Consider the following 12239-nt stretch of genomic DNA (forward strand, 5'->3'; position numbering starts at 1 on the left):
ATTACAGCAGAGGGATGAAAATTTTCTGTTTTAGTGGGGGTACTTTATGCATGCAAGTCCTGGTTTTTAAATACACAGCTAAATGATGTTCTTGACTCCATAGCCGTGACACATCTGAAAATTTATTATTATGCTTTCAATTTACCCCTAGTCAATTCCTTGGAAGGAAACTGACCTCTCAGTTCCTGACACAAGGCATACATTCTAAAAATTTCTATTTTGCAGAACTAGGGACATGTAAAACCAAGGCTTATATTGGGACCATTGGAGTGAGGAATCAGATAAACACATAAAAATAATTCATTGGTACAGCCTCCTTGCTGATGCCAACCTCTCTTCCCTCTGGAGTCTAGAAAGCACAAAGGGCAGCTTCTTTCTACCAACCATATGAAGAATGACATCTGTGCCATGAAGTCAGAGGAGTGTATCTTTTAGCCAAAAAAGACAAGTTACCCAGAAGGCCCTAGGTCAAATCTTCACCTACACTGCAGGCAGTGAAATTGTTACTTATAAACTGTATGTGAGTATACACACGTATGCTTAATCCCTCCTTGAGATCCAGTATATATATCCTCAGTTACTGCTGACTGCTGATCTACAAGTATTTTTAAGTTAAACTGTTTCCAAAAAACTTTTTCAAAAGACATCAGGTATTCTCCCAAGGGAAAAGCTAAGAAATACTTCAGAACACAAAGAATCTGGCAAGAGGACAGCTTAAAGTTATCTACGTAGATATGCAGATACAGTCTTGATAGACAAGACTGATCATACCGATGAATGTGAGTATGCCAAGATCTGCTTTGGTTTTAAGAGGAAAAGCAATAACAATTCCTCATAGCCTTATGAAAAGGAAGGGTCTGTTGTTCAGGAACTGTCTCACTGTTCAAGCAGATCTATCGGTGAGTGTTCTATACTTCTGAGCCTTCTTAATGAAGAATGGAAGCAAGTTAACAGCAATAAAGTTTAGGAAAATCCACAAGGGTTTTTAACATGAAAAGATAGAAAAGCTCTGTTTTACAGTGGTGGTTTTAGCTTTCTGCTTGGCACCAATTATTAAGGCATATGCTAGAGATGCTTCTCAAATCTGGAGGCTGGAGGCTGGCTCTTCATTAATCAAACTATAACCTGACTCTCACTTGCCTTGTTTTTCAGATACAGGAGGAGTAATTTAGTGAAACATTTGTCAGGTTCCCCTCCATTCTCACAGACTAAGACAAACCTGGAGTGCTGATGAGCAATAGCTGAAACAGTGAGAATGTAAACTGTAACATACCAAAAATTCTCACAAAGCAACTTCTTCCACCACTTGGGAAGTTGATAAGGGATTCCTTACCTTTGATTTTTTTTCAGTTCATCCTGTCAAAAATCTTATATATTTAAATGAAGAAGACATTCCTATTTCCAAGTTCCAAGTTCAATCTACTGACATTTCTTAGAATGCAGCCAGATCCATTTCCATCTCAAAACAACTGGCTGAGAAACCATGAGTGCTTGAGGAATCACCTTTAAGGAGACTAGACTTTCGCAGGAGTTGTTAAAAATTCCTTCACTTTAATCATTCAGTATAACCACAGACTGCAAATATGATGCATAAATAGGTGACTAACCAGATAGAAAAATATAACAAAACCAAATTCAAAGAGAAATAATACTTAAAATTAAATTGAAAGATAAAAAAAAAAAACACAGTAAAAGTATTTAAAGGGAAGAAAAAAAACATCTTACCCTAATTTACCCAAGCTCAGTGACTATATTTCAAGGGTTTGGGCATCTATAATGCCCAAATTTCTAGCTTCCACACAAATGCAGGTTCCAGGTCACAGAAACAACTAAAACATTATTAATTCAGTCATAATATTAAAAAAATGTTAAACTACACATAAGTAATTAGATGTGTTTATTCCATACTAAGAGACATAAGAATAAACAAATGTAATTTATCTTTTTCCTATTAAATGCTCCAGTTCCCCTGTCTAACAAAAATCCCTCCTATTATTCCTGCGGCTGACTAATGCTGAATCATCATAAACTGCCTGCAGTAGTCACTAACACTTAGTGTGATATAAGTGCTACTCACAGTTATATCACGAATAGTTATCATATGCTATTTTCTACATTTTCTTATGCTACATAACACAATAGGCCTACAAAGAGAGCTAGAATTAAAAAACATGTTTGTACCAGCAAAAATAATCCAAACGAGCAAACACATAAAAAAAAAACATCTGGGAAAACTATAGTTTTCCAACGACCTGCAGGAAAGGACAGGATGCATAAAGCTGGACAGAGTAATTAAAAAGATTTCAAGCTTATGCATGCCCCACACACCACGCTATCCATACTGAGAAAATTAGACAGAGTTTTTTCTTAAGGAGGCAAGCAAAATATTAGAACCACTATACTTGCTTAAAATTCAAGTCACACAACTTGAGTTTTTGATTTTGTTCTTCTCCCTACTGGCTTTTATTACATAATTGTCATCGATAGCCCTAAAGGCTCCTCTTCTCTCCCTCCCCATGTAAAGTCAAACACACAAAAACCTCTCTGCTGGTTGTCAAATTGCTAATTTAATCTCAAATTGTTTAATATAAAAAACTTTAGATTTCAGGAGAACAGGAAACTTTAAAATTAGGCATTTCAGAATTAATTTCTGCATACAGATTTATGCAGGTTGTAACAAGAGAAACTATTCTATAATTGTCAGCTTCAATTTAATTGAGATGAAAACTTTTCAAATGGGGGTATGTTCATACACGTAGTATGGAATTTTAAGTACAGTTCACATGACTGAAGTTAAGCACAGAGCTAAATTCTTTCCAAACTCATGCCATAAACAACAAAATAGAGGCTAACCTATAGGGTGGGTAATCACAGACTAAGCTTCTGCATACTACTGAATTAAGAATTCAACATAAAAGCAAACACCCTTTACTAAAAACTTACTTGATGCCCAAACTAAACTCTGTTAAAATGAAATACCAGAAAATTTTGACCTTAACGTACTTTATACATTTCTGTGATCCTGCAACGGTTTATAGCTACAATTAAAATAAATGCTGGGTTTGAACTTCTCCATTCGATTGCAGAATGTCTGTGTGCAAGGGGTGGGGTAGAGTGTGTGTCTAAATGAACTATGCTACAATACCTGTGCATAACAGAAATAAAAAGGGAAAAATGCAGAACACAGTATTAACCGGGCAAGTTCGTTTTCAGTAACCAGAAGCAGCAATACTCACACTGTAAATTACAAAGGAGATTGATCCTCAAGAACACTTCTTGGGTTTCTCTAGCAATCTACAGTGCTGTTCACTATGATCTCCTGACGTATTTTCTTAAACTCAGTTTCCACACAGAATTATGGATTGAGCTTACTATCATCTTATAGTTCTGTGCCAACAGGAATGTTAGCATCCACAGAAAAACCTGAAAGTATGTTTTGTAATTATTTCTGTAAGTAGGAGGAACATTAGCAAACAGGAGAAAGAGTGAAAACTGAAGCATCTTGTAAAGGTGTTGGTTTTGGGATTTTTAAAAATTATTTGTATTCCATACAAATTAACTTCGGTCAGATTTGAATAGGATGACAGGACATTTAAAAAGCATACCTGTTAAATATGTTCTCACTTGCAGCGTACTTGTCCAGTCTTCCCAACGGCGTCAACATTTCATCTTGTGAGACAAAGTCCAGGGCTGAAGGTATAATAATCACATCAGACTCTGAGCTGTAGTCATCCACACCAACTATCAGAGACATCAGAAATATTCCTTATAATCACAGTAGTTTAACACTAAAATGATGTCTGTTGTTGGTCTGAAATACAGAAGTCTAGGCAAGGTTCCCTTGACAATATATTTAGTAACTGTACTGCATCATTCCCCCCATCTTTCCCCATCCCCATAAAGCCTTTTCCATACAAGTGTGACTGATGATGTATAAAACGGATTTTGAGTAATTTTCTCCAAATTCCCGAGTAAGATGCATCACCAAATTTCCAAAGTTCCCGGTATTTTTGTCTGACAAACAGTATTTTTATACCTTATATTTTTATCAAGCCAATTACTTTTAGCTAATTGTAAAGTCAGCTTTTTGAAGACACATACTGAAATCATTGCTGCAATTTGCCCAGAGACAGAGTTAACACAACATGATCTAACAGAACAAAAAGACTTCTTTGTTTGAAAAAAGAAAAATCTAAATTAAGCCTGTTAAAAGAGTGTGTTGCTAGATACGACAACCAAATAAAAGATGCACAATTCACCTACTGCATAATTATTAACCAGCACATCAACAGGGAACTTCACATACACAGACACCTTTATCAACATGGAACCACAAAGAAGTGGAAAAGGGATCCAACCCTGCTCTGCAGAGCTGCTTGAAGACTTAGGATTCGAATTACCAGCTTTTTTAGCTTCCATATGCCCTCTAAACTGCTCTACAACTCAGTCCCATAACAAACACAGACTTTAGCCTGAATATGCAATCACTTATTTGCAAGAACTATGCCAGGTCATCTCTGTTACCCCTGAAAATACAACACAGTACAGTACACTCTCTATTCTTCAGTCCAGCCAAATTTCTCTGAAAAGCCTTTTCAAAACTTGCAAATAGAGAAGGTCAGAAGACAGATAGATCTACAGGTGTAATAATGATTTTTTTTTAAATGAACTCTGTAGAAGGAAGAAAAAATATTTTTGTCCTCTTACCTTCCATACAATTATTGTATGCTATATAAATTGGTTATCAGACATTGTATCATTATCTTCAACATTCAGAATACACAAGCAGCTACCATCTTCCTTACAATATTTCAAATGTCAAAAGACAAACACTAAACTTCTCTGGAAGAGTAGTATTTTTAGACCTAAACTGAGTTAACAGCACCCTTTTACCATCAAAGTATTTCTCCCATTTTCTGTGTAGAGAATCGATGGACATCAACTGGTTATAAATAGATGCCATCCTTGCATAAGAGTCCAGATTTTGCAGTTGCCGATATGCAGTTGCATGGCATTCTTGCCAGAAATCAAATGAAGAACTGATGGGGAAAGAGCAAGTGTGTAAAAAGAATCTGGCAGATGGGGGCAAGGATGAAAGTGTACTATGAGCCACAATATATGGAAGAGCAATCTGAGGAATCAGTGGTCTTGGATACGCATAAGGTAGAGGGGGTAGGAAGGGAAGACTGAAAAGAAAGATCAGCTACAAAAAGTTTTTGCAACACAGAGGGAAAGTGTTTAGCAACCCCAGGTTTACACAACTGTTTGAACCTGTGTTTGGTTTGGGTTTGTGGGTTTGTTGGCATTTAATTTTTGTTGTTTGGTTTGGGATTCTTGCAAGAATCAGTTTTATTTTCACAGGAAGTGGGGGGGGTGGGGGGGTAAAAATGCACCAATAATGCAAGTCTGGACTTTATGCCAGGTTAAGTTAACAAGGAACAGGTGACATCCTCTCACAGCCTCACAGGCCTTTAATTCAACCCATCAATCCAACTGAATCCAGGAGTTTCCCTGTGTTTATAGTTATGCCATCTCACACCTAGACTATTTCAGTAGAAGGCAGCTTCAACAATCATTTAGTCCAACTGGCCAACCACCTCAAGGCTGACTAAAAGTTAAAGCACTTCCTGCTCCCCTTCCTGTCCTAAGAAAGCTGCAGGGACTGATGAGGTGGCTCCTCAGCCTTCTCTCCAAACTAGGCAAGCCCAAAGTCCTTAGTCGTTCATCACAGGAACATTTTACTGGGTGTGAGCTCCTGCTGTCCGGGGCTGACTCAAGACATACTTTGAAACAACAAACATACTCTGCAGCATCCACAGAAGAAATGTTACACAGATACTCCTCATTCCAGGTAACAAATTAAATAATACTGGGGGGAGAAGGGGCATAATCACTCCCTTCACTGGGAAACCAAACCCCTGTATTCAGGCCAATTTCTAAACTACAGAACTGAAATTACTACAGTTAAGTTGTGACATAACCAACTGGGGAGAAAAGAAACCCCATCACTCTAATATTCACTGAAATTAGCTCTATAATAGAGTCCTGGTTTTCTATTTCAATGTCTGTTGATCACGCTATAAATTCCAAAGCATAAATTGTAGAAACTATGTCAAAAAACCAGCATCACTATTGCCAGTAGAATAATTACTTAGCTATCAAGTGTATGAATAGGGAAAAAATATAAATCTTGACCATTATATGAACCACCACTAATTTTACTTTCTGCATTTCTCTCTTCTCAACCTCAACTTTATGTTCCATGTTCCTCCTTTTCCCCTTCTACATTTATTCTTCCCTAATAGTCCTACAGTGAGTGGTCCAACATAGATGCCATCTTAGATAATGTAGGACTGCTCACTCTTACACAGACATCAGCGTATGTCTGTGTGACAAGACAAAGTTCACGGATGTCTGATGCCTTTGATTTAGTGAACTGAATGTTATGATAGTTTTTGCCCTGTGAAACCAGTTAAGTCAACCGAACTGCTAAATCCACTCTATATCAGATGTAAATACCAATGATAAAAATATGAGCAGCTGCTTACAATTTATCTGTTTGATGTCTCCTACTAGTTCAAACAGAAAGTGAGTTCTGTGGATTTGGCTCTGCTGTGCTTGTGCATTGTAAAATTAAGCTTAGCACTACATTGGGCTTGATGTGCTTTGGTTACCGAGGCTGAACGACACTTATTATTTAAATAATTCCAGCATCTCAGCTCGTAGTCCCAGAAGAGATCATTCAAATGACAGTATCCTTATAAACACAACACTAATACAAACAGGGAAGAAAAGGGTGATGAAAATAAATCAATCAGTACATGATCAGTCTGTAGTTCTAATAAAGTACTATTACAGTTATCTTACATATTCATTTCCACTTTCAACATCAGAACACATATCCAAGAGACAAAGAGGCAATCCAGTAGAATTCTCATTCTAACAAAGCCCCTCAAGAGGATGCTTTTCTTTAACTCGCCAAAAATACAATTCACCAGTAATCTAACCACTCCTCATCTAAAATGCATAAAGGGCATACTCTGCATTATTCAATAAACCAAGTCACTTTGCTATTCCCTACACTTGGAAGGTTATTCCAAAACAGTTATCAAAAAGGTTGTTAGCTGAATATTGCCTCTTCAGCCCTCCTCTGCTTTCCACCCAGCTTTGAGCACTTGTCCAAGTACTGCAGAACCTTTTGTAAATTTTACAAATGTAAAAAACACTCCTGAACAACACAAGTGTACTGGTTTTCACTGGGATACTGTCAAAATTCTTCATAGCAGCTTATATTTTGTGCACCTCCAACCTATTCACTGGCAGGGCAGTGGGAGGAGTGGAAAAGGCCTTGACACTGCGCAAGCACTATGTTCACGTGCTATCAACACTAGTTTCAGCACAAATCCAAAACATTGCCCCATACAAGGTACTACAGAGAAATTTAACTCTAATCCAGTCAAAGCCAGTACAAATCTTGGGCTAGTTCAAATGCAGAACATCCAGATTTATTCCCACCTCAGAATGCAGACCAGGCAACAGGGGCACATGTTAGTTTTTCTGCTGCAGAAAATCTATAGGTCAATTTTCTCCGCTGTTTCAAACTGGTAGAAGTATGGACCAAATGCTCAGAAGGCATCTAAGCTACAAGACACCACTGAACACTAATGCAAGAGCAGAGCCTACCTACCTTCTAATCTGGTCTTACATGTTTACCCCAATATGAAAAAGCAGAGCCAAGAAAACAGGAGTTTCCATAAAAACACCCTATACCAGCAGTTTAAAGTCACTAGTAGTGTCACGGAGAGAAACAGCAATTGCACAATGGTGTGAAAAGCAATCACAATGCCCTTATTTCTGTCCACACATGTACCAAAGTAGAGCAAAATGAATAAATGCAGTAATTTATCCAGATTAAGTTTGCAAATTTCTCTTCAAAACTCTACACCAACTACCGCCAAACAGAAGGCAGCATCACATAACAAGATAGTCAAATACTGACACAAAATCCAATGTCTACACTGACTTGGTGTATTAGAAAATTTCTCCTCTCTATACCTTCATTTTCCTGTCCAAACATTTGTTTGACTGTTTTTTGTAGAAGTTGTTCAGGTTTGTCGACCTATCTTGGATCTAGTCCATACCGTGCCGTGAATATATTAACATCCCCCACTTAAAGTTCTGTTTGCTGTGGCAAGGATACGACAATTACTTGCCACATAACTAACACGGACTATAGAGCAATCTTGCTCAGACAGTCTGTGTTAGAGGTGCTTAGTCAACTGCTGCCAAGCTTGGCTGAGCCTACAACAACAAAACAGAGGTCCATTTAAAACTCAAAACCCTATAAAAACTAGTCTGTAGGCCAATTTTCAACTGAGCTCATTTTTCTGTGTATCACATCTTCATAGTGTCTTTCCCAAGGATTTTGATCATATTGAGTCTTTTACAGAGAGGTGCACAAGATCACATCTGAAAAAATAACAGCTATTTTTCTTTTATTTAATAATGCATGAAATCTTGCCGTAGACTGTTCAGTAGCAAAGCCTACATGTATTCTTTTTGTTCTTCTGTATTTGCCATGGGCTCCATGGCAGAAACACGTTCTCCCTCATTCTGGCATAGAAACTCAGTAATAAGAAGAAACGTATTCGAAAAAATAAGCAATTTTTAATTCTTAAAGCTGAGCAACAAACAGCTTTAAGGATTCAAGATTTCCAACTAATACTACAGTTCCCTCATTTTATCTTCTGCATTCCCAAAACATCCTCAAGATCTAGACACAGTGTCTATGGCAGCTGCTACAGATACATCTACTAAAATGGACTAATTTTTATTCAGCTGCAGAACAGGCTATTTACTACAGTCTACATCAATTGTTATATGGACATTCAGGTTAATACAGCACTTACATGCAGAAAGGACTGATTTCTTTTCTGCTGTTCAGGTAAGTAATTTTTCTGCTTAATTTTAAGGCAAAAATAGTCTTGTAAGGACAAACATTTGATATCAGGATATTTTATATCATCATCACAAACTAAGAGCAGCAGGTTTTGTTCTAAATTTCTGTCCTCTATGCTATAAAAGAATAAATTCACCTTACATTCAGACTGCTGCAGAACACAAGGAGTATTCTCAGCCCTTCAATACTGTAAATACATTAACTTCTGTATCATTTTCTATAAGAAATACCACTTTGTATCTTGATGTTCTGCAAGAGACTTTCACCTCAGCAAAAGCACGGAAGCGAAACACCTACATTTGTTCACAGTTGAACTCACTACTCTCACCCTTTCCTCCTGGATGATGTTCCAGCTCTGGTACTGCATTGACATCACAGACCAAAGAGTCAAGTCATGCTATTTCAGCTTCATTTGCTACCACAAATTTACTGCCCTGCTTCAGTAACATTAACCGAGAGCTACTGCAATGACAGCTACACAAATATTACAAAATGTGTTTGTCATGCAGAATTCCACCACCCTGCCTGCCCAGTCCAGACATCTGGTGATCACAGAACCCATCATCAATAAGTGGGAGCCAAATTTTCCAAGAGACACGTAAAATTTACTATTTCTGTTTTCTTCATGCTGTAGTCCAAGACTGAAAATGCAAATCAGAGGCCACAACTTTTCCCTGATATTGCAAACATTTTTGGAGAAAAACACAAGTTTGAGAGGTGTATGATTTTGTTTGAGCAAAAGTTATCACTGTAAATGATAATCTTAGATTCCAGTCTGCCTACCATATTAGCAGAAATAAGAAGCACTCTTTTCTTTTTCTGTTTATCCCCTATATTACCCCTTCAAAACACAGAGCACTATCCACCTTGAGCCTCTTATGAATCTGAAGTTACCACACCTGTATGCCCAGACTTTGTTGTCTGAACAACTCCAGTTTTGGTGGGGCTGGGGGTGGAAGAGAAGGAGGAGGGATGAAGGAGCAAGGAAGCAGATAAGAAGGCAGAAATGCAAAGCAGCTCTGATGCAAAGCTGTCCTGCCAACAGCAAGGCTTTACCACGTTAGCCCCTGTGCAGCACTTTGATAGCAGAACTTGCTAACACCTCAAAGCATAGACACAGCAAATCCTTCAAAATAAAGCTTCAGTACAGGCTTAAGGGGCAAGGGGGAGCATTTAGCAGATGAAAGAAAGACATAGAAATAAAAATCAGCAGCTGTTTACATAGAGAACTGATGGATGTATGGAACAGCAAATATCAAAGACCCACTAGCCTAAATATAACAGACTATGAGAATATTTTCATTTAGCAAAGGCCTTCACAAAAAAGATACAGTTATCAAACATGCCAAAGGAGTTGCCTTTCTCATCAAGCATCAGAGGACACAAAGGATGATACAAAATTCTTTAAGCAAGGAGAACAAATGCAGCTACAGACAAGTTTGTCTCTTCCAGGCATACGCAAGCAGCACTGAAAATCCTGATTTGCTCTGAAACAAAGGAATAGTTCTATCACTAGTTATTTATTTGCACAACAGCTGAATGTACCTTCTCCCGGTTAACAATGTGACCTGCAACAAAAGCTGGTCTGGAGGAAACTGAAACAAAGAGAAGGACATCCAAGCAGCCAGTTAAAACAATCAAGAGTTTATATTTTGTCTGCTGATTTCCTGTTGGGAGCATGTCATGCCCATCACCATGGTACTGAAGGCTCCTGCTATTTAAGTCTCTGTCTTCTACCCCTTCCAAACAACTGCATACACTTAAGAATGGAATGAGGTTAGAGGGAAGCAAAAGTCAACTAGGGCAAGCAGCAAGTTCCTCTGAGGTACTACTTTTCTACGTTACAAGTACGTTATAGTCAGAGAAAGGTATCCCCTCTCTCTCTGCAGAGGACTGCTGCTTATGGGATTTTTAACTGACCCCATTACTGACTGAGAATTTTGTAGCACTACACAGAAAATCCCACTTTCGTCTTCAACCAACATGTTCTCCCTGGTCCTACCACAACAGGACACATGCATTCACCGTGCTTGGGGCCATGCTCAAGTTCTGCCACAAAGGGGTATCTGGTACATGAAAAAACACCAAGTTCAAACTGTATGTGCTTTAACCTTAGACTAACTTGGGAGGAAGAGCGTTATGAAGCAAGCAGTTGAAGCTCAATTGCTTCAAAGGCTTGTGCTGGCTTTGCAATGCTGATGTGACACCATGAGTTACGATACATCAGCTACTAAGTGTTGTTCCCCTGTGCAGTTACTTCAACTGGTTCAATCGCAGTAATTGAAAAATACTTACTTGGGCTAAACAGTGCAGAGAAGGCAAGTTCTACAACTAGTACATCCATGATCCATAAAACATGGCTTTGCAACTTAAATCACTTTGAACTTCCTAACTGTACTTTTCCTCTCTCCACTTAAACCCCAGACAACGTTCTTGAGACTTTGTTTGACAGCTTTCAAAACTCTCAGTAGATAAACCTGGGTGTTTCCTGAGTGCGCAGAGGCGGAAATTCTTGCACTTTTCTTACTTCTGCAACTCTCCACAGTTTTCCTGTCCATGCTCAGCATAAAGCATAAAACTGGTCTATGGGAGAAGACTGAGAAAGACAGAATGCAGCGGATCCACTCTTACAAAAAGTAAGAACATTCACGGGGGTTCATTTCAATGCTGTTTTATGTTTACATTACTTGCACAAGCAAGTATCCCTACAGACTAATAAAGCTATTTCTCCTGCAGGCTAAAGAGGAAGGAAAAGGTAGTCTCTCTTCCATTCAAATATCAGGCACTATGGCAACAACAACAAGAAAATTCCCTATGCAGACTTGTTTATCAGAAAAAAACAGTGCAACAGCCTTTAATATCACTCATATAAAATGTCAGTTTTATACATTAATATATTGAGCTTTTCCAGAAATTGCATTGCAGAATAATGTGCATTTATTGTACTATTTTCCTCTATATTTTCTTTACCTTAAAAACAGTAAGAAAAACCCACCAAACCAGTACTCTCAACTCTCGCTGCAGTTGTTCTGCTGTTGCAAATGAACACCCTTCACAAACGTATTTTGATATTTTGCTCAACCTATACATTGGACAGGGCTTTCACACCTTTCTGCCAGAAAGAACCGCAGTACCCCTCCCAAACCAAGAAAAAGCCACGTTAGTTTTTCTTATGCTATAAATTCTAAAGCAGAAGGAGGTGCCCTGATGTTCTGGGAACCTTCAGGGGCAGTTGTCCCTGCCTCGCTCTTCCAAAGAGGGAACTGTTACTCCAGTTCTC

General features: G+C 38.3%; 1 protein-coding gene across 9 annotated transcripts in view; it reads right to left on the reverse strand.

Annotated features, from left to right (window-relative positions):
• Positions 1–12239, reverse strand: part of PPP4R1 (protein phosphatase 4 regulatory subunit 1) — a 64387-nt gene that overhangs the window by 44960 nt on the left and 7188 nt on the right. For 4 of the 9 annotated variants that reach the window (XM_027676658.1, XM_027676667.1, XM_027676650.1 and 1 more), the window contains one exon: positions 3606–3690. In XM_027676658.1, the coding sequence (XP_027532459.1) occupies positions 3606–3690 (85 nt within the window). Of the gene's footprint in view, positions 1–3605; positions 3742–12239 lie in introns of those variants that run through there. The other 5 variants (XM_027676631.1, XM_027676641.1, XM_027676613.1 and 2 more) reach the window with 2 other exon arrangements.

This window comes from Neopelma chrysocephalum, unplaced genomic scaffold (genome assembly GCF_003984885.1).
Source record: "Neopelma chrysocephalum unplaced genomic scaffold, ASM398488v2 Primary Assembly neopelma1_22, whole genome shotgun sequence".
NCBI classification, from domain to species: domain Eukaryota; kingdom Metazoa; phylum Chordata; class Aves; order Passeriformes; family Pipridae; genus Neopelma; species Neopelma chrysocephalum.